The 22,086-nt window shown below is 37.6% G+C and overlaps 1 protein-coding gene across 2 annotated transcripts in view; it reads right to left on the reverse strand.

The window, feature by feature from the left end:
- ADCY8 (adenylate cyclase 8 (brain)) overlaps positions 1–22,086 on the reverse strand; it is a 123,462-nt gene that overhangs the window by 22,845 nt on the left and 78,531 nt on the right. Inside the window, exons 8-12 of one of the 2 annotated variants that reach the window (XM_014965491.1) lie at positions 17,620–17,817; positions 11,023–11,123; positions 5,515–5,716; positions 2,076–2,165; positions 323–495 (exon numbers count right to left, since the gene is read on the reverse strand). In XM_014965491.1, the coding sequence (XP_014820977.1) occupies positions 323–495; positions 2,076–2,165; positions 5,515–5,716; positions 11,023–11,123; positions 17,620–17,817 (764 nt within the window). The remainder of the gene's footprint in view (positions 1–322; positions 496–2,075; positions 2,166–5,514; positions 5,717–11,022; positions 11,124–17,619; positions 17,818–22,086) is intronic. The other variant, XM_014965492.1, reaches the window with a different exon arrangement.

Here is a 22,086-nt window from a genome sequence, read left to right on the forward strand (position 1 = left end):
GAATTTCAATCAGTATATGAGTTTTCACGAATATAAGCAACCAACGTATATGCACTATAATGCATATCTTTATCAACATGGACAGACTATGGGACACATAAAAGACAAACCTTGCTCAATATTTAAACTTGCTCTTGAAATGAAGATTTTAATAAAAAGCCTGAGAAAGAATCACAATATAAATCTTTTTGGATTAGTCATTCCCTCTTGCAACCATCATTCCATACTTCACTATGATGCTATCAATATGCATATACTCTGGCAAGGCTTGACCCATTACCTTAATAAAAAGCAGTTCCTAAAAGGGGCTGTGAACACTTACTCTCCGTTGTGGTTAAAGTTGTCATATTGCAGAAAAAGGGAAGCATAAATGGTCTCAGTCAGCAGAGAATAGATCGCAATCATGATGAGAAGTACTGCCAGCTTCAGGACAGAGTTGAGACGAAGAAAGACTGCACAAGTCACCATTGCCAGCACACCAGTGAAGACAAAATACTGAACAGAAAACAGCAGTGGTTACTTATGGTCATCAGTGACTATATACTCACTCCGTAAATATCTACATAAATGATCAAGTGATCAGAATTGTAAAAAAAAAATTGCTCTGGATTTCAGTGCTAAGCTAAGAATTCATAGGGTACAAGGGATTTCAAAAATAAGTTTTTTGCTAAAATGGAGTGTGAAATTAAGAATTGTCTATTTTGCATGGCACCTCCATGTTAGCAGAAACCCTCCTCTGAGTCTTTATGGAATTTTCATTGTATTAGAAGGGAAAGGGCATCCTGTATAGTAAAAAGAAGAAAGTGAGACATGTAGTAGCTTGCTAATGAAATGTCAACTGAGAGAACATTCTTTACTGTGAGGGTGGTGAGACACTGTAACAGGTTGCCCAGAGAAGTTGTGGATGCCCCATCCCTGGAGGTGTTCAAGATGCCCCAGGCCGGAAAGGGCTTTGAGTGACCTGCTCTAATGGGAGGTGTCCTCGTCCATGGCAGGGGGGTTGGAACTCCATGATCTTTAAGGTCCCTTCCAACTCTAACCATTCTATGATTCTATGAATTCTATCATTTATACTCCTTTAGATTCTGAACTTCCACAAGACCCACACTAATCAGGGTGGGAGAATCATATTCCTGCTTTAACCCTTCTCCCATGTTACTCAAAGAGAAGGTAAAGCCACAGGTTTGGGTGTTTTTCTATATATTTTTTTTAATATTGCCAGTCTAGCTTAGTTAGATTACTCTCTTAAAATGTGATGCCTAAAAGTTTTACTCATATCTCATCTTCTGATCTCTTCATTGTCTCATTTTTCTGAATGATTAGTCATCTGTCAAATGCAATCCACGCAGCTGATACTGGATATAGAGAGACAATCATGGCCATGAGCTGTTCAAATTTAAAATAGCAACATCAACACCCACAGTCCAAATGTAGTTTAAATTAACTCCTGTCATACAGCTTTAGGAGAGATAGCATTCATTTTTTTTTGAATGCAGTTTTTCTTTAGTACAGTTCCTCTGTAGAAAAGGTCTGCATCCCTGCTATTTGCTGCATACTGCTGGTAGTATCATGACACTGACATACGACTTTCTAGGCAACATACTTCTTTTCTCTACACACGACCAACCCATTGATTTTCTTGCCTACTTGGTCATCATAGAGGGGACTTTTTTAAATCCAAATGCAAATTTAAAATAACTACAGCAGAATAACTACTGCTGGTTTTGCTATGTAAGAAGTATTCATCTCCATTAGCTTCATACAAATAAAATAGCGTGTTTTATTGCACTTGGTTCATTGAATCATTGCTGTATGTATTCCAGCATAAAGGTTCTGTGTAATGTTCAAAGGTTGAAACTTGGTTGCAATGCCCCATTAGACCATGAGATTAATTCCTTCTGTAACCCGCCTCTGCTTTTTCTATCAGCATATGGAGAGATGCAAAGGTTCAGCTTCACAGTGTTGTCGAAGCAATTGACTCCACCACCAGTACACAGGTCATTGATTCCAGGTAGTGGTTGCCATGTAACCTTTGTGGATCCGTGCCCCAGATTCAAAAGCACCCTCAGAAATACCTCAGGATAGGAACAGATGTCTGTAAAAGATGCAGATGAATTGAAAGTCTGGTTCTTCAGCGTTACTGGTTTGTCAAAATCACACCATAGCTGTGAAGGAAGAAAACAAAATCAGGGCTATATTGTGTGCACCAGAGACTATGTGCTTGTGTGGCTGGCTGGCTAGGTTCAGGGGTGGAACTATCTGACCTTCTGCTCTCTGTACCGACTCCCTAACTGACATCAAGGACTAAATAGACAGAAAGAAGACGTACTGTGGAGATGAAAGGGAAAGGGAGGAGCTATTCATGCCACAAACATTCAGCATCTAAATAGCCTTCCTATGCTTTTTTGTTTCCAAATGGGAAAGATGAGCTGCTTCTGGAGTTTCAGAGGACCGATATTGGACTATTAAGAATTGTCTCCTCAAAATGTTTATACTTAGCTATAAACTGCACAGAAAATCATTAAATTTGGAGCATAAAATAAGATTGCATATATGCACTTTTTACAAGCAATTTTTATTCTGCTCCATTACTATGGACAGTGTTGTTCTCCTAGAAGAGGGACAAAATCCCACAGTATCATTCAGGACTGTCTTGTGCCAAAACATAACGTGGTCCCAGAACTGCAACTGTGATGCTTAGAATGCAAGGGAATGAAATCTCATTCATGATACGATGGTTTTGAGAATGTAATACTGCCTTTTGCTGTTATGACCTGCATTCTTTTTAATGGTATTTTAAACCAGTTGTATTAAATATAAACAAACCAGCAGTGTTGAGTCGCAATACATCATCCTCTTAGAACACAGGGAAAAAAAAGTCATTAATGGTTTCATATTTTGACAGTTAAAGCAGATGGAGACTCCTGTTACATATATTAATCCAATCTGGATGTTTATACTAAGTCATTTCATCAACCTGGTATTTATAAGCTAGTTCCCCTGATTTTCTTTCCAACAGAGATAGAGAGTTTGTTTAATGAGGCCCAATTTCTTATAATTAAATTCTAATGAATTTTGAACTTGGAACTTTCTTGTTTGTTCTTTCAGCAATTCAGTCATCTCTGCAATGCAGCAACATTATCTAAGTTGTCTGTGCAGTCCTCTGTGACAACAGAGAGTTAGTTAGTGGTACCTTCTTAAAGTTTATGAGGTGTACAGTGCCTCTGCATGGCAGAGTGCCAGGAGAACCACTCTGGGTATCTTTCTAAAAGACCTTCAGGATCAGAAACTTTATTCTAATTTTATAACAACAAGAATGCACTTGATGTAAAGAACCACACGACTCATTTGCCCCCCTGCTGAAGCCAGAATCTTATGGCTCTTAGCTCTTCCTAGAAAGCATCTGAGTCTTAGTCCCCTCCAGCTGGGAGCGTTTGAACTCCGTGGATGCATATAACTGCGAGGCTGAGCTGTGTTACCTGTTCCTAAACGCATGCAGATCCCTCCCGAGCAAACTATTATTATGGCAGAATTTTGACATACGAACTAACAAGGTTATGTGAATGTTGGGATTTCCTGTAGAGGTCAGGACTCGGTGACTCAAGTCATTGCCTTTCTAAATGTATGACAATAAATATAACTGTTTACTGCTTTATAGAAACCCACTGGTATGACGGTAAAGAGAATTACATTTCCTTTGATTTCTTTTGGATTAGCCATTCCACAAGATTGCCGTGGACACAATCTTAAAAAATAATCCACAACGTCAGAGGAAAATCTCCTTATCATCATATCCATAGCAAATTGGGTATGGATAGCCCATTAGAGATCATCTTGTTTCAAAAGCAAGATTAATTCTACCGAAATCTTTCCTGACAGATATTTGTCAAACATTATTTAAAAAACTCTAAATTGTAAAACACTCCTTAGTGATATGTACTGTAATGTACCACTGTCCTTATCTTCAGGAAGTTTTCAGACTTATTGAACTTCCTGTCATTTATCGTATTGCATTTTGTCTGCAAGGATAGCAATCAGTGACTACATTCTTTTTCTCCAACCAACTCTCCTACTAGTGACTGTGTGGTATCACTAAAAAACCCAGGCAGATGTTGAGTCATCACGTATTGGCAACCTGAATTCAGTCATGAAAGAATGACAGCATTAGAACCTAATAAAATCTCATATCTGTTAGCAAAAGACAAGGCAAATTCTTGAAGTATCAGACTTCAGCATATTGACTGCAATGAGACAATCATAATTATTATTAATTATTACAGGATAATTGTTGTTGCTGTTGTGATGTTATAATTGCTATTGTTATTACTGTCACTAAATGTTTTCCCGGTCTCATCTAGAAAGAAATAAATATTTGCAAAGACTAGAGTTCAGATGAAGAGCACTGCTATCAAAAGGTGCCCTACAAGAGCAGAGTGATGAAAATGTTACTTTTAATCTATCAGTGAGATATTTACCTTCTTCTTGGCTCAGGCTTCAACACCTGCCAGGTTGTCTGACATGATAATCTACCTAATTCATACAAAGCTGTCTCATATTTCTGAAGACATTCAGATAATCAGAGGTCTATTGTATTTGCATATAAGAACCCACTCTTTTATCCTGAGATACTGTATAGAGCTAGGCACAGTGTTCAATTACCAATATTTTTATTTAATCACAGCTACTAAGTAAAGCTTGGTACATGCCTTTCCTCACAGATATGATGATAAACTTTGGTCTAGATTTGTCATATTTTAGAGTCTTAGTGGAGATGTGTAAATTAGGAGCCAAATCAGAATAAACTCCCTGTGTGGGCAGTGGAGAGAGAGAAAAATCTCTTTATTGAGACCAGTATGATCAAAAGAAATCTTTGGGGACACCTGTTTTTCTGCACTGACTATAAAGAAAGCTGAGAGTGACTATGCCCATAGTTTAGCTCTATAGTTAAGATGAATTGAGGCCAAAGGGTCTTGACAAAGTTCTAAAAGAGCAAGGTAAAACGTGTTTAGAATTTATGTTTTTAAACTTCTTTTTGTGTGCTGTGGTTACTGGCTCAGCTTTTACATGCTGTGATTACCTGCTCTGTTCTTTCTTTGAAGGTATTTCCTGGGTTTGCTAACACTTTTTATTTTTTTAGTAAACTAATCTAATTAATGGGAGAACTGTGAGATGAGGTATTTAATATCTATAAGCATTACTTGAATTGACAGTCTTTAAGAAAGTATATCAGCATGTCAGAAAATTACAAATGGTCCTCAAAGGGTAGATATATTGACCAGAAAGTAGCAAAAAGATTCAAAAATAGATGATATTCATGAGGAAGTATTAATTAGATATTTCAGAAATACATAGTTTAAGCAACAGCTTGAATTTCCTGAATCTGTGGTACTTTGCCTTTTATATTTAAATCTTAGCTGGCTTATAAACACATTAGTTAGCAAGTCCTGTAGCAAGCTTAATAATTCATAAATCTTCTTTTTCTGTATAATATTCCCTGCTTCCCTATAAGCTTACAATATTGATGATGGCTCCAAGAAAATTAATCAGAATGGATGCAAATATAATGACATTTCTGGCCAGGTAGGTCTCATTAATCCAGCAACAGGTTTTCCGGAGCATTAAGGGTAAACATTTGTAATCCTCTGCCGTAGTGATTAGCACAAGAGCGGAGTGCAGCATAATCAAAATAGAAAACTGGATGACCATTGGTATCACCCTGGGAAATAAAAAAAAAAAAAAAAAGAGAACACAGCATTAAACCTCAATACAATACCACTGCTAATAAAAATAAATGTGTAAACAGTTAAGACTAGGAAAAATAAGGTATCATAAATCAGAGACAATTAGTCTAGGAAAAAAACCCAGGGAAAACAAAGATCTGTTCATGTTCCCTAGCTCTGCCATTGCTTCACACAGTTTCTTGCTGAGAAACTGCATTGAAGAAACAAGCTGGGGAAATCATTGCCAGTGCCTTTTGTCTGTATAGAGTTTGAGTGACAGGACTGTCCTTCCCTGTGGGACTCAGTTGTCCCTTAAGTTTTCTTCAGAGCAAATCTATTCAGTCTCTAGGATCTTGATGCCACTTACGTATGAGCTGGTTCCCACTCTAGCAGAGTGGTTTGGAGGCAGTTTAGTGGAGTGGTATTTTGTATACAGCCCAACACAGGTGTCTTAACTCATACTATATTGAGGATCATAGACTCTAAAGTGTGTACAATAATGCAGCCTGTTTTCTGGAGTAAGTCAGGATATCATAATTATGGAAATGCAAGATTCCCTCATTTTAATTACTAGTGGACCATCTGTAGCTAAGAATCTCATTGGTTTCTAAAAGAGTAAAAGAACTGATCTACTCCTTTAATAGAAGTCCCTTAAAATATAAAGAATATGAAAACGTTTGCTATGATCCTAAAATGTTTAAATAAAACACATTGTTTGACATACCCTATAAACTTTGTTCTTGCATATGTGATCCTTAATCAAGTGTTGCTAAGTGCATACACAGGATAGCCAGTTCAATTCCTTTGAATAGACCATTAAACCCTGTAATTTCTTCTAGTCCAACTTTCATTATATTTTTCTAAATTTATGCCTTTTTCTTGCTTAAATCTGGGACCTGAAGTCAATCAAGTAACTGATGTGTTTGGGAAACATTGTAAATTATTTTACTTTGCTGAGAAGAAAGCACTCAGTGCCTCACAACTCAAGCCTTTTGTCCCCATTTGTACCAGTCATTGTCCTTCTGTGTCTCTTTTACCAGAAATCAAATGCATGCAAATTAGAGGTAACTCCACTTCTCCTGCAAAACTCTCCCTCTTCACTCTACTTTACCTTGCCTTTTTGCTATCAGGCAAATGATTAAACTTAAGGCTTTGAATTAAATAATTAAAATTTCTAGTAACTTAGTTGCATAGGTGCCAGTACACTACAGTGATTTATTCATAATATCTCACAGAAAAAGGCCTTATAAAGTGGACTATCAGTGTGCTCCAGGGAAACTTCTGCACTTCCAAGTGCAGCATTCTGCAGTAGCCTTCTTGCTTTCCAAAGCCAAATGACCGAGATCCTCTTTGGAACTGATAGCTTCTATCTATATCTCAGATAAATATAGACAGTCTCTATATGCGGATGTAGCCTACCAATTCTGCAGACCTAGCCTGACCCAGCTCTAAACGAAACCAAATTAAGGCTTTCAAAAAGATTGGGGTCAAGCTTCAAGAGGTCAGACCTGAGGACACTAAACATGAGTTGTTATTTTGGACTGCCAAACTCTACACGTAAGACCCAGTGCTATTTAATTAAGGTGCTATAAAGAGAGCATCTAGGGACTTAAGTTTGGGATTTCAATCCAAAATGCAACATAACCTGCTTAGGTGTCTGAGAAACCATGGTCTTGTGTATGTTCATAATAAATATATAGACAACAAAAATTCTTCCAGTATAGCTGTTTGGTTGAACATTGATGTGTTTGTCTCTTGTCTAAGCCAGCTTGAGATAAAAACAAAACTGAAGTCTGCACACCTATGACCTCCCAGAGGATCAATCCAGTATCTGTGCTAAGATTTTATTGGCAGCATGCTGATAGGATCAAGTACAGCAGAAGACACAGCCAGGGTTAGAGGGGTAGGAACAAATAGCCATAATACTCTCCTGGATTTTTTATCAGGGAGTGGAGCAATAGGATGAGGAGGAAGGGTTTTAAACTGAAAGAGGGTAAAATTAGACTAGATACCAGGAAGAAATTCTTTACTGTGAGGGTGGTGAGACACTGGAACAGGTTGTCCAGAGCAGTTGCGGATGCCCCATCCCTGGAGGTGTTCAAGACCAGGCTGGATGGACCTTTGAGCAACTTGGTCTAGTGGGAGGTGTCCCTGTCCATGCCAAGGGGGTTGGAACTACATGTTCTTTAAGGTCCCTTCCAACCCAAACCGTTCTATGATTCTGTGAACTTCTCCCAGAACTGGGACTCCTGGGTTGGATCCCCTCTTCATTCAAGAAGAGATTCAAGACCAAATGCTTTTCTTTCTAGGGGTTCCATTACCGTCAAGGTCAAGTGAAGTTTGAAATGACGCTTTTGCCTTCCCTCTTCCTCGCAAATCAAGTGTTGAGCCAGAAGGAAAACTTACGTAAAACAGAAGATGCAGATGTTTAAATGAACAACAGTTTGAAATCTATTTTTCTTCCCTCACAAGAATAACCCAGTGAAAAACTGACAGAAATAAGAGTAGTTGAGCAGTCTACTCTAGTATGATCTATTGCCTGTGTGAACATATAGAAAGTTCATTGCAGGAAATGAATCAAACTCCCAGGCCTCTCAGATGGAGAAGATGAATCACTGCAAGGTTGGCAATGTAACCTAATGGCTTCATAGAGGATAATTACAGCAGAAATATGGCATTAATTTATGTCACTTAGAGCAATTTCCCCAACTCAATATTTCAAAGAATGAAAACTATTGCAAAGATTTTTAAATTCAGTGATGTGCCTTCCCTGTCAGGGAAAAGTATGAATGGATCAAATATTTATCCTGTGTGAGAGAGACATAAACTGAGATAAAATTGTGAAACTCCCATACGCAGTAGATGCAATAATGGAAAAATTATTCCCTTTAACACACAGACTAAGGCAACCTATCCAGGAAACTCCCTGAAGATCCTTAGTAAGATACGTTTTATGATGATTTAAATAAAGTTTTCTTTCACTGAATTCCCAGAAATCCCCAAAAGATTCAGCTTAGAAAAATATTCAAATATTTAAGCAAATATAAAATGCCATCCTTGTCCAACAAAGGTCTGAAACATGCATTGAAAAACACTTAAATGTGTTGTTAGGAAATGGGAAAGTTACCATGAGGAGTGTGAATTACAGTTTTTTAGTTGTTCCATGGAAATTATTTCCATGCTTTTCCACTGTGGTAGTTTACTTCTCTGGTATCTACTTAGAGATATAACAGAAGAGCATGCAGTTACCTCAAAGACTCTCCGAATCCAAATTCTGCCTAACTTTGTGATAGCTTGTTCATGTGCTCATACCTTGCATGGATTTTAGAACTTCTGGATTATGTCCTTATTCAGTATGTTTTAGCATATTGAAACCTTCTGACTCAAACCCCCTCATCCTGTTATTTTAGGGTTGCTCATCTCTTGACCTCCTCTCATTTAACAGGCATGCTTTTTTAAGACTGAAACACATTTTTTTGAAGCAGAGTATTAGAACTTGAAAAATGAAGACCAAAATTTGCCTTCTTAAATCTTGACAGTGACCTTCAGCTCCCAAAAGAACCTAAGAACTGCCATAAAACACCCATGTTGCTCCAAATATCTCACAAAAGGGATAGTGGTAAATATCCTTTCCCTAAATATCTTCCCAGTTTCCAGCAATCAACATTTAAGGAAATTCTTGAGGCCAAGGTCTTATGCTTTTGTTTAAAAACCTTTGCTGATCTTATCTTGTAGGAATTAATCTAATCATTATTTGAACCTATGTGTGTGTACAGCCTCTTTAATATTCAGCGAAAGAAAGGTCCACAAAGCATTTCTGAAGTGCAGTGAAAAACACAAGACTACTGTGCGAGATGGGAAATCATGAAATGAGACAGCTGCGGGCATTGTGGTTATGTGACTCCTTCTCCCCTAATTACAATGGCACTAGACACCCTCACAAGAATTAACAGAAATAAATCTCTGCAGATAGAAAAGATGTCATGGGTTGTTGTTTTTTTTTTTTTGCTGGTATAGCAGTGATTGATATAGTAGCAGAAATCTTTTTGGAAAACAGGTTCCATTAATAAGATCCATAAATCTTCTTGTACATACTGAGAAAAAAAAAAATAAAAATAACAGCTACCAGCCGTGAAGAATTTTGAGTGCTTATTGGGAGGACTTTAAAAAAGCAAACAAACTTACTGGTATTAAAGCAATATAGGACATGAGGAAGAGGAAGGTCAGGTACTATTCTGATTACTTTCCCAGCTGAGAACTACAAAATACATGGGATATCACTGCTTCAGAATGCAGTAACCTACCTGCAGCTAACCACCATTTTGGTATTCTTAAACCTAAACATGGTGAAGCAGGTCTTCCAGAGATAATTCAAGAAATATTGTTGCACAATAAATGTCTTATTTCCTATACTGTATTTTCAAGCTTATTCTACAGGTAGCCACAAGTTAAGGTTCATCTGAGTGTTAGAAGCCACTTGAGAATTATTTTCGTCTGGCAGTTCTTTTTTAGCATTTGCTCTGCAAGAGGCCAAATGGGACCAGGGGTATGTTTTAGGGGTAGTCATATTCTGCTGGCTCTGCTATGATGTTAGAAAACTGATGTTAGTCCTTGTACACACGCTTGTGTTCTCACTATTAAGTAGTAGACAAAAATGCCAATTGGTGAGTTTGACTGCGTGAAAATTGTGGACACAGAAGTCTCACCTATGTCACATTTTTGTCACCTTAGTAGGAAGTTGCTGCTTGGTCAACCCCAGATAAAAGCAGAAGAAAAAGATCTACCAGATCATCTCCTTGCTTCTTCTTAATGGCACAACATTGCTTTTGCTAGCTGGGTAATACATATCATCAGCAACAAAGCACAACAGTACAATTTTCTTAGACAGCATGTAAGAAACAAAACCAAAACAATCACTGAATCCCAAGGTGATTACCAGTCACTTAGCAAAGTGGCACTGTTATAAGTCTGGATCAGGTTTCACTGAAACACTGGAAGCAGCAGGCCTTATCATGTCAAAGTTTTGTAACCCAAAGTTTCCACTTATCTCAGTGGAGGTTCCACTTAAAAACATAACACCATAATGTCAGTAGATTCTGCTGTCTTTGTGAAAACATTTAGCTGCAGATAATGTGATACAGAAGTAGTTAATACCGGGGGGAAAAAAAAGGAAAAATATTTACAAACACTTTGGGGGAACAAGAAGATTTTACTGGTCTGTTCCATGTCAATCCTAGAAATGCTATCCCACTGTTCCCCCAAGAGCACCTTCAGATATATAGAGATATATTTCTGTATTTACCTGGAAGAAGGGAGTAAGCTTTGGATAGCGGTGATAAATACAAGAACAATAAATGCGCACACCAAGTTTGATTTGAATACTTCATCCCGCATTTGAGAATACTGGAATAAAAACAAACCAGAAGAGTAAATTAGCTGTTAACCCATGCAGTAGTTTAATAAAGACTGAGCATATAGGAGACTTTGGGGAAATTACCAGGAAGAGCTAATAAATTGATAAACCTGAATTTGCTTTTAAAAATGAAACACAACAAATAAATCATTAATAAGTTGGTAAAATATTTTATCCAAGAGAGCAAAACTCTGTAATTATTTTTTTTTAAAGTCCTCATGTAGATCCTAAGGGCTCGTGCTGCTGAGTAGAATGTTAAATGCTTCTTTGCTTAATCAGAGGAACCATGGGTTTCCTCACCTGAAGACAAACACTGAAGTCAGCTGTTACTCTCCATGCTTCCCAAATTGAGGCCATTCTGTTTTCTTTTTTATTTATTTTATTTTATTTTATTTTATTTTAAGAAAAGTGTGTAGTTTGAGACATTCTGTGATTATTTGGGATGTGGGTCTTGATTTCTGTATCCTAACTTATCCAGAGACTGTACAGAAACCTGGTAATATGCATATTCTCCAAGGAGAAAATTAAGGTATTATGTAAAAGACCATTTGAGGTGTTTTATTATTATGATTTATTGCAAACGTATTTTCCTCCAGCATATCAAACCACTGGTGTTGCTACCAGGTTCCCCTTTTATGGGAGTTACCAAGGAAAGGAGTAACCGATACATCGGAGAATCATGGTGGATCAGTTCAAGTGGAAATGTTACCCAAGTCCTCAGCTGGTGTTTATCACTGCTAATTCAGTTAAACTCCAATTGTTTACAGCAGATTAATATTGGTCCATAGACATATTTTTGTAAATCTCTTGTGTCCTATACCAATGCCACTAAATGTTCTTCACCTAGTAAAAAATCCCACAGAATCTGGTCCTGGTCATTTTTCCTCCTCTGAACAATAACTCTACTTTATTTAATCTCTTGCAGTTTTGAAGATGCTAAGAGTTAAATGTGAGGAACAAAAGGAAATCAGAGGAAAAGAGATATCAGAATGTTTCTCCCGCAAGTTGGAAATAAGACAAACTGCAGATATAAATGCCTAGAGAGCAGTATAACTGAAAAAATTTAAAATTGATTAAGAAATGTATCAGGAACATACATTGAGAAAGTTCAACCATAAACTGCATTTTATAGCTAATCTGCTCTTGAAGGAAGTTCCTATCTAGACTGAGACTATATTCACTACATGTACCTTCAGTAGGGACTTCGTTTCAGTTATAAGCATCTGGTCAAAACAGTCTTAAGCTTCTGAACTGGGGAAAAGGCTTCTCTCTTCCCTGTTCCCATTTGTTATGAGTAAGAGAGGAGGTTTATTAGTCGGTGTCCCTCATTTTGACTCCTCCTCTGCTGTGATTATATCCTGTGTCTGCTGCTGGCAGAAGCAATATCGCTTTGACATGATTTTCAGTGGTGCTCACAGGCACCTCCACTTCATTTTGCTGGTGGAAGCACAGAGGCACTGACCTTGATTTCATGTGCAGGAAAACAGAATTGCATCAGTCCACTTAAATAATAGACCAGGGGTTTGGGGTTTTTTTTGTTTTGGTTTTGGTTTTTTTTTTGGTTGCAACACAAAAAGAACCAAAGGGAAAAGAACAGTAGGTATGTTCCTTAAAATATAACATGAAGTCCCATAACTGTTCCTTAGGGAAATTATAGAAAACTAATTGAATGAAACAGAAACATGGAATTGCCTGCTGTGTCGAACATTATGTCAAAAGGATGAATGCTGTGGTCTAATCAGTAACAATGTTGTGATGAGAAATTGTTAGCATCTCTAAGGCAGCACAAACACCAATGATAAATGTAGCACTGTAGAAATCTCCCCCTTAATGACTTGAAGCAGGATAGACTAAGCCTCAAGGCACATCCATAAGTATGGGGAGGCATGTAGCCAACTAGAGCCACGGAGAGTGGTAGGAAGAGTCGTGATGTGACCTACTCTGCAAAAAAAACCTTAGCTGCAGCATTGCTTTGCCAAGTCCTGCTGCTTGTTCACCATGTCTCCTCTCTATTTCTAAGAGTCTTTGAAACAAGAGTACCAGCTTTACATGTTAACCTAGAAAAAGCGTTTGTGCACTGAGGAGGAAGGTTTTTTGTCTTATCCTTGCTCCTACTCATTGACTCAGATAGGACCTTATAGATGACAAGGTAGACCATGGGTTTTTTTCTTCAGAGAAATGGTGTATGTGCTATTGGAAAGCTTCTGCATTTCAGGGAAGGGACAGAAGATGTATCAGGAAGACGAAGGAAGAAAAAGAGATGTATGAACTCTTGAGAAGACCAAAGAGTAGACACAGATCCAGTTGTTGACCAATGACAAAAAAGAAGATGCTGAACATTCCCAGAATTTGCAACCATTTCTTGCAGACCTTCTTGCCACTGGACGTTTCTGGGTTGAAGGAAAGAGGTGAGGCTCATGTTTGCAAGGATACAGCATGTGAGAAGGGCAAAACTTTTTTCCTACCCATTTAATTTCTATTCATTTCGCCAATAAGAAATTCTGAAACAGAAACTCAGATATTTAGTTCTAATATTTGATCGAAGAAAATCTGTACTGTGAAATTCAAAGCCCTTTTGGTATTTTCAGTGTGCTCACCTCACAGAAAATAAGTAGACACTTCACCTCTAAGCCCAGTCTGATTTATGATCCCAATACAAATATAAAAGAAGACTTAGAATATCTTTATACAAATCTTTACATTGGAAACTTTCCTTAACAAAAATCCTGCCAGCATGTAAAATTTCTTGCCCTATTACTATGTTTTATCATGTATGAAAATACATGATACTGATGTTTCCAAGTCACTGCTATTAAGGTAGAGCATCATAATGATATCTTTTAATTATTGGAAATCATCTAAAGCAGTATCAGATTTTGCTTAGGAGCTATTATATATTTGGAAATCGTTAGTGTATGCTACCATTAGAAGTACTCTCCTGTGATAATCTTTTGCTCAATCTGCCTACACCTTATTTGTGAAAATAACCTTTTGCAAAATAGAAAGTGAATGATCTCTAAATGAGATATCAAGTGCTAATGAGTGAAATCAAGGTTAGCAATGACTAGTCCATCTGGGTAAAGAATCTATAAAATATACTAGGTGGGGTTCCCGCACAAATTCTCTGAAAAATGAAACATTACAAAATTCATGTGGAGATATACATACTGCCTCAGAGAGATAACCTATTCAGTAACGCAACCTTTACTGCTTGATGTAGAATCTACATTTCCTCTGTCATCAAGAAAGACATAGACCAATGAGAAGAGAGGGGAATGGAAAGATGTACCAACGGCTTCAACAGCTGTGATACACCAGTAGTTTAAACCATTGTAAGCCAGGAGCTGTGCTAGCTCCCATCATAGTTTTGTGCATGCTGATTCCAGAAAATTTTTTATTTTTATCCTTTTAAACCTTGCTAGCATAAATCTGCTGTCTGCAATTGTTTTACAATGAAAAAACAAAAGTGAAACAGCCTAGACTGTTTAAACAGAAGTCCAACATGACATTTCAGATCTATTCAAGTCACCCCAAAAAATTTATGATCCCATGGCATGGTAGTGCTGTTACTAATGCAGGAGGAAGAAATATAGTTTATTGTTCACATGGTTACTCATTCCTCTGTGGTATGAGGTACAGAGCATTAACACAATTCTTATTGAACAAGGTTAACGTAACACTTCTTGATCGTCATGTCAGCTCGGGGTACTGGCTGTTCTGCCTACTGAATAGCTGTAAAGTCTAGGGTGAGAAGTACTTACAGATAAAAGAAATAACTATTAGGCAGATGCCAGCGCTGCCTGAATGTGTGATGGCTAATTGTGAGGGCACAAGCTTTTACACAGGAGAAGCTACTTTAGTCGAGAGCTAGCTCTGAATTGAAGCTGGTCTGAACAGAAGGTGAGTGGCAGCAAATGAGAACAGCAGTGTGAGATGGGAGGCCCGTAGACATACACTGTCTTCTTGCTCGGCAACGCTGCAGGGAGCATCTCAAGATGCTGATGTAGAAGGTCATGTAAGCAGTTGCAAAATGTTAATGATTAGAAGGAAGCATAATTCCAGACTGAAAGGTTAGTGGCGGGGAGAGCAGAGGGAAAAGGTTTCTGAAATAGCTTTATGAGAATCCAATTTAAATCTGGGTTTGTTTTATTTTGTTTCCTAAATGGCAGGAAGAAGAGAGAAAGTGATAGTAATATAAGATAATAAGGAGGAAACAGCTACTTTCTGTAGCAAAAAAGTTCACACACTATTTTTTTCATGACTGCCTGTAGACTATGGTTTAACACTAAGGCTTCTGGGACAAACCTGTAGCTACTGCACAGGCAAACAAGGAGGGAAAGGGACATTGTCCCACAAGACATTGCCCCTGCCTATAATGAAGATGCTGTGATTCACCTTTCCTTAATCCACATCATCCCTTTGCATTCTGGTACTTTCCCTATCCTTCCTCGAGCAAACCTGTGGTGTCCCAGCACCCTGAACACAAGCAAGGAGGTTGCTGGCCAGCAACTACCCAACTGTTGGAGGTGGATGAACCAGAGTGAGTAAAACAGTGCTGATATTTTTAAAAACTTTATGCCTGTGTAATGCTAAAACTCAGCCTGTTTTAGAGGAGAGAAAGAAGATTTGGTCTGCTTTACAGGAAGGATTTTGTGTTTCTATTGGCTGTGCTTACTGGTTGGGACTAGCACCTAAGAAAATATAGAATGAAAACGTTATTTCCTGAGCATTGCAGCACATGTTGGCATTGGAAATGTCATACCGAGAAGAAAATGTATCAAAAATGCTCAAAATGTTTGCTCTTAAATAGACTTTTTGTCATTCAGATGCAATTCAAAACATTATCGATATTTAAAGTCTGGCCTACGTAATATGATGGATTAGAACATGAGGGGTTTCTTCCCCCTCTTGCTTAAACTGCTTTTAAATGAAAATCTACTCCTTCTGTAGAGATTTTCCATGTGGCTGCTAATTGCAAAGTCTAAAAATACAAGAAATTTTATATTCTGAATACAGGATCTGATTCTGGGCAGTGTTCCTTTACTCCAGCCCATGTCGAGGCCTCATTTTTATTAAATAGTAGTGTAAGACTAGGTGAACCATTGACTAGCTTGCTCATTCAGCAAGCTGTTTGTGACTAGGCTGTTTTCTCTTTTGCACAAAAGAATTCTAATATATGATCCCCTACCTTCTAGGTTAAGTGCTATTTTGTCTAGACCTTTTTTACCTTATCTTTTGACCTTGTGTCTTGAAAAGATAAAAGATTACTTATGGCTTTTAGGCCTTTAAAAGGTAATTCACAGAATATCAGAAATCTTGAATTTCACTTCAACTGCGTCCCTATCAGCTTTGCATGATGACTGCACTGAAGGAAGTATCTTCATATTTTCTGTTGCAACAGTAGTGACAAAATCAGCTTTGGGAATTCTACCCTGTGTCTTGGTGTCATAAATATTCTCTTGGGGATACTGAATATTTTATTTTATTTTATTTTAAAAATGAACCTTTCTTTTTTCCTTCTGCAAAATTGTTTGTGAAATAAGGGCTTAAATATACTTCAAACAGAATTTTCCTTTTCCAGTGTTTTCTGTTAATCTCTCACCACTGATACCACCTGAGGACTGGTCTCCCATAAGTCAAGTAAAATAGTCTGTTTTCCAGTGAGGCTGAAGTGATGATGGAGAAGTGGGCCTCCATGCTTGCAATTCCCCATTATTTTTCTTTCTTTTCAGTCTAAGACACATCCTATCACAGACCTGTGGTTGCTGCATTGTAATAGCATTCAAGTCAAGTAAATAATTTGAGATCTGATGCAATCAACGCCCCATGTCATCAGTTTGCAAGGAAAATTCTCCCATTGCCTTATCTTTCATAACTTATAACTTATATCTGCATGAAATAGAAATTAGTGCGATCATACTACTGTCGAGAAGCATTAAAGAAGTGAACAATATTTACCTCTTCGAAGCAGATGTTAAAATAAAAGATGTTTAAAACAAAGAGTTGACAAATTAGTTTTGACTTGAAATAAACATAGAAGCTGCCTAGAGAACATCAGATGAATCCTATGCCTAAATGAAAGAAACATATCTATATAAATATAGATATATATTTTGAATAGGAGTGTCAGTTTATTAATATGCTCAATCACTATGCCAAAGCAACCTGTCGTCTGATAGAAAACTGCTGGTACTAGACAGCAAACGAAACCCGGCAAATGGCTGTTGTTTTCAGAAGTAGAGTTTGCTCAGAGTAGGCATTTTCCAACAATGAAATGTAATTATTGCAGCATTATAACACCTGCATCATTACACTGTCTAGTATGACCTCTAGCTCAGCCCCGACTTCTGAAAACTGAAACAAAATGAAAAAGAAAAGCAAAACCAGAAAATAAACAACACAAGCTAGAACCTACAGCTTCTCTACTTCAGTGGACATGTATTACAATTTGACTTGTGAATAATGCAGCTACCAAGACCCAGCTACCTTATGCTCCAGGCTGGAGTCTTTAAACATCAGTGAAAAAGGCTTGATATGCTCTCTTCTCAATTTATCGCCACTCCGTAAGTCGATGGTGTGCTCTATTCGCTTGTTAATTTCCTCAGGCCCAGACTGGACATGCAAAGCTTGTGCAAGATGGTTTGGAAGCAGATTTATTGAATTTCTTGTTAGGGCAGCCAGAGTCTAGGGGAAAGCACATGCAAACAGAATAAACCTGCTGGTCCCCTTGGGTTAAAAATGCAATGTTTTATATCATGTTGCATTGCAAACCATTACAGCATTCCATGCAATTCATTCAATGAAATCTATAAAAGTGTAAAATAATAAGTCTGTTCCACTAAACACATACAGTACATTAAGGGAAGTATTTTAATGCCCTTTTTCATACAGATCTAGGTGGTTTGCTGCTGCAGTGAACACTATTTCCTTTTCCAGATTCTGCTAATTAATTATTAGAGCATGCATGAGGGGAGTACACACCAAAACCACAGCAGGGTACCTAACTCAATGGTGTGTTTTAACAACTAAGAAGGGAAGCTACAGAAAACAGAAGTCACAAAACAGGAGTAATGATATTTTTCTGGATCTTAACATTACTGGATGTGTGTAGTTAAGGAACAGATCAGTTAGGCAGGAGTGAAGAAGGTGACATTTCTGATTACTTCAGCATGGGTTTTCGAATAATATGTTCTTCTTCACTACTGGTATATTCCAGCCAGTATAGATTACAGTTAAGCTATATGATTTAATTTAACTGTAATTCATATTATTATTTTAAATATTATCTCAAATACATTATTCCTTCAGTATTTCATTGACTAATCAAAAAAAAGAAAATACTTTTGCATAGCTTCACAAAGGAAAGCTAGTGGAGGTAGTATGAAGGGTGCTTCACCTTCAGGAAAGAGGTAGAGTTTGCTTTCATAAAAAGAATAACTCAGTCCAGTTTCATGGTATCATTTCATGACACAAACCACAGTGAAGCAACACTTTCCCACTTGAATGGGAAAATAAACTCTACTACCTGTGATATTCCCAAAGGTTTAACAAATGTTAATGAATGGAAAGGTTATAAACCTTCATACATCACAGCATAAGACATTTCAGAATTATTATGGACAGGAAATACACTTCTGCTTGAGAAAAGTTATCCTATAGGTCCTTACTGGAAAGATCTCCTGCTGTATCTCCTACTGGACGTTGCTGGGAACAGGAGTTTGGGGTCGATTTATCACCAAGTTTCTCTGGAAAGCCAATTCTTTTGGATCATGGAATTACATACAGCGAATCACACAGAATCACAGAATCGTCATGGTTGGAAAGGACCTTTGAGAAAACATACAGGGAGGTTTCCCGTGTTCGTTTTCAAAGTATATTCAGCAATTACATTCTAATGAATGTAATTAAAACACAGAATGGGTCTCAGGTCAACGCCCAAGTGATAACTTTCTTTACAATCCTAAAATAAAATCCAAGGATTCTGTCGTCACAGATAGGATCTTGTTTTCTCATATTCCATCTTTTGATGAGCATCTTAAGAGCCCAATATTTAGGCAGAAAAGTACACTAGGACTGAAATCTTCTGTCTATTGAAGTAAAAAACAATATTCCTGTTTGTTTTAGAAAAAGGACTTCAACGGAGGAGGTTTGACAAACAACTCTACTCAAACTTCCCCACCTTCTCTCAAAAATATCAATCATCAACATTTGGAGAAAAAAAAATATCTAGGAAACTTTTCTCATATTAAAGTTTCAGATACGCCTGAATCTATATCTTAGCCTTGGAGTTAAGGTGGAAATTGTAAGGTTAGAGCCAAATTCCAGGAAAACAAGACATTGAGTCAACTGGATAAATACTGTATTACTCACTCTAAGGCACTACTCAAGTGTTCTTATCTCTTTTAAACTGAGCTATGCAGAAAATTTATCATCAATTTGTAGTGTCTAAGATCACACAAGTGGTTCTGAAATGAATGTTAAAGGAAGAGATCACATCAGATGCTCTTGTGTGCTTTAAGTCCCCAGAATTAGTTCCTATTGCTATGTCTCTGCTGGAAGTGCAGGTGGAGAAGGTCCCTAATGTTTTTGTTGTCATTATGTTTTACTTACATGAGGAGAGTGATCATAATTCATCCTAGTAAGTGACTACATTTTGTTTCAAATTTGATTGATATGAAGAACTGTCTTCTTGCTGAACGTATGAAGTGGTTTACAATTTGTGGTAGATGAACATGACATATCACCACTATGGCAATGATGCCCATAGTATCAGTGCAAAAATAGACTCTGAAGTAGCATTATTTTCAGAGGATAACAACGAAATTCATATTTGAGTTTAGTGGAGTTTTCTCTACTTCGCACCCATGCAGGTACCTAAGAGAACAGGTTCCCCGTAATTAGTAATAACAATAAAGAAAAATATAATGCAAATTATTGTCCTGATAATATGTGCTAACCACCTTTTTTTTCTGTATCCCCCTCTTTGCTCTGCATCTTTTAAGTCTGTGTTATGACAATGTAAAGAAATATTGATTCTCCCTATTACCTCTCCCACACTTTTATGTACAGCTGTTTGGAAAACACAGTTGTGAATCCTACAACGGGCTTTTGAACTTTCCTGATGCTTACAGTAACCATTCATCATACAGGAACACTGTTAGGAAAAGCCCAGTCAAACTTGCATCTGGGACTGGAAGCAAACAAATAATAAAACTCCAACTTAAGAGATATTATATAGAGATTTAAAAAAGGTAGCTGGGATTAGATTTTACTTCTTCCCACAAAGTTTTCATGCAACAAGTCCAAGCATCCTGACCTCAAAAAGAAGGGAAATTTTTAATGTATAAAACTCTAGGAAGGCTTCAAATTTTTTTTTTTTCATACTACAAACAACAGGTCTTGAACAGAAATAGGGAAACACAAGGTCACATGTTTAAAGAGACAGGTAGGATTTGATTCGAGAGGAAGACACCTAAATGAAGCTGTCTAGGTGCTTGGTGTCTAAGGTGTTACTGGCAATTTATACTCTGGATACTTCCAGTTGCCCTATCAGATGCAGCTATGGTCAGCCTGGATGTCCTAGGGAGTCCTGGACAACAGTGTGGAGCTAGGAGATATGGCATACCACCTACAGGAACCCTTCTGGTTGGTGATGGAGACTAGCTGGAGTGTTCTAGGGTATCTCAAACTGCAATAGACATCCACAATTAAGAAGCCAAATCAAGCTCTTACTCAGCATGTTTCAGCATAGATGTTGAGCACTATTCAGGACATCAGAGCCCCTTATCTGCCTTCTGACTGATAGCCCAGATGATCATGGGTCTTTAATAGGCCACTTGTCATATGGATATCTCAGTCACCCTAGAGAACCACATATAGCACTAGACCTTTATGTTTAGGAGCTGAGCTGTGTAGGAGATCAACACCTGTGACAGTTGGTAGGCATAAAAATACAGGTTCCTTGGTTTTGAACTGAATTCTGTCCTGTTGTTTATACTCATCTGTCATCTTGATGGTCTTTCTTTACGTCTAATTTTTGTGATAACTGGTAAGACTAATCACAGCCATCACTACAATGTGCTTATGCAAGACACAGACATTTTAATTTGTTTTTTTCCTAATGCACATCATTACAGGCCCTTCAAGTGCCTCCAGCACCACACACAGTGACCGTATTGTGCTTTCAGCTACTTCTTCTGGAAGATCCAGAGAAGAAATCTAACTTCATCAGCTATTAATTTATTTGAGAACAGGAGACCTTAGTATCATAGGATCATAGAATCATAGAATACTTTGGGTTGGAAGAGACCTTTAAAGGTCATCTAGTCCAACATCCCCTGCCATGACAGGGACATCTTCAACTCAGAGCCCTGTCCAACCTGACCTTGAATGTTTCCAGGGATGGAACATCTACCACCTCTCATATCAAATGGGCCTTCACTCTCTTAACATAATTAACTTCTGTCCAACTTTCTGTGCTTTAGAAAAGAGGCCCAGACACCAGTTTCAATAACAGAAAACTCCATCCATATTGGGCATGGTCTGAATTTCAGAGCAGACACTTGCATCCTTACCACCGGAGCTAAGACACATGGTGTTAACTGTGCTGTAGACACACAGAGCTTTTGTTAATGTCTGTGACTGCATACATAAAGAGTGGTTATTCTGTTCCTTACTCATATCAACACAACTTCAATTCACTGTCTTAGGCTGCTCATAGAAAATGAAGTTGTTGTAAAGCATATGGATTGTGATTAATTTGAGTCGGTAAGAAAACTCACCAGAGACTTTTTTTCATATTCTTCCTAACATAACAACGCTAAAAGTAGGACATATCATCAGAGTTACTCAAATTTTTTGGTAACTTATATTGGTTAAAGAAAGCATCTAAAAGATATTGGCAAATATTCAAACATATGGAGTGGTTAATTGTTGGGTTGCTGCTACTTGGAT

This window comes from Calidris pugnax, unplaced genomic scaffold (genome assembly GCF_001431845.1).
Source record: "Calidris pugnax isolate Ruff unplaced genomic scaffold, ASM143184v1 scaffold41, whole genome shotgun sequence".
Classification (NCBI taxonomy): domain Eukaryota; kingdom Metazoa; phylum Chordata; class Aves; order Charadriiformes; family Scolopacidae; genus Calidris; species Calidris pugnax.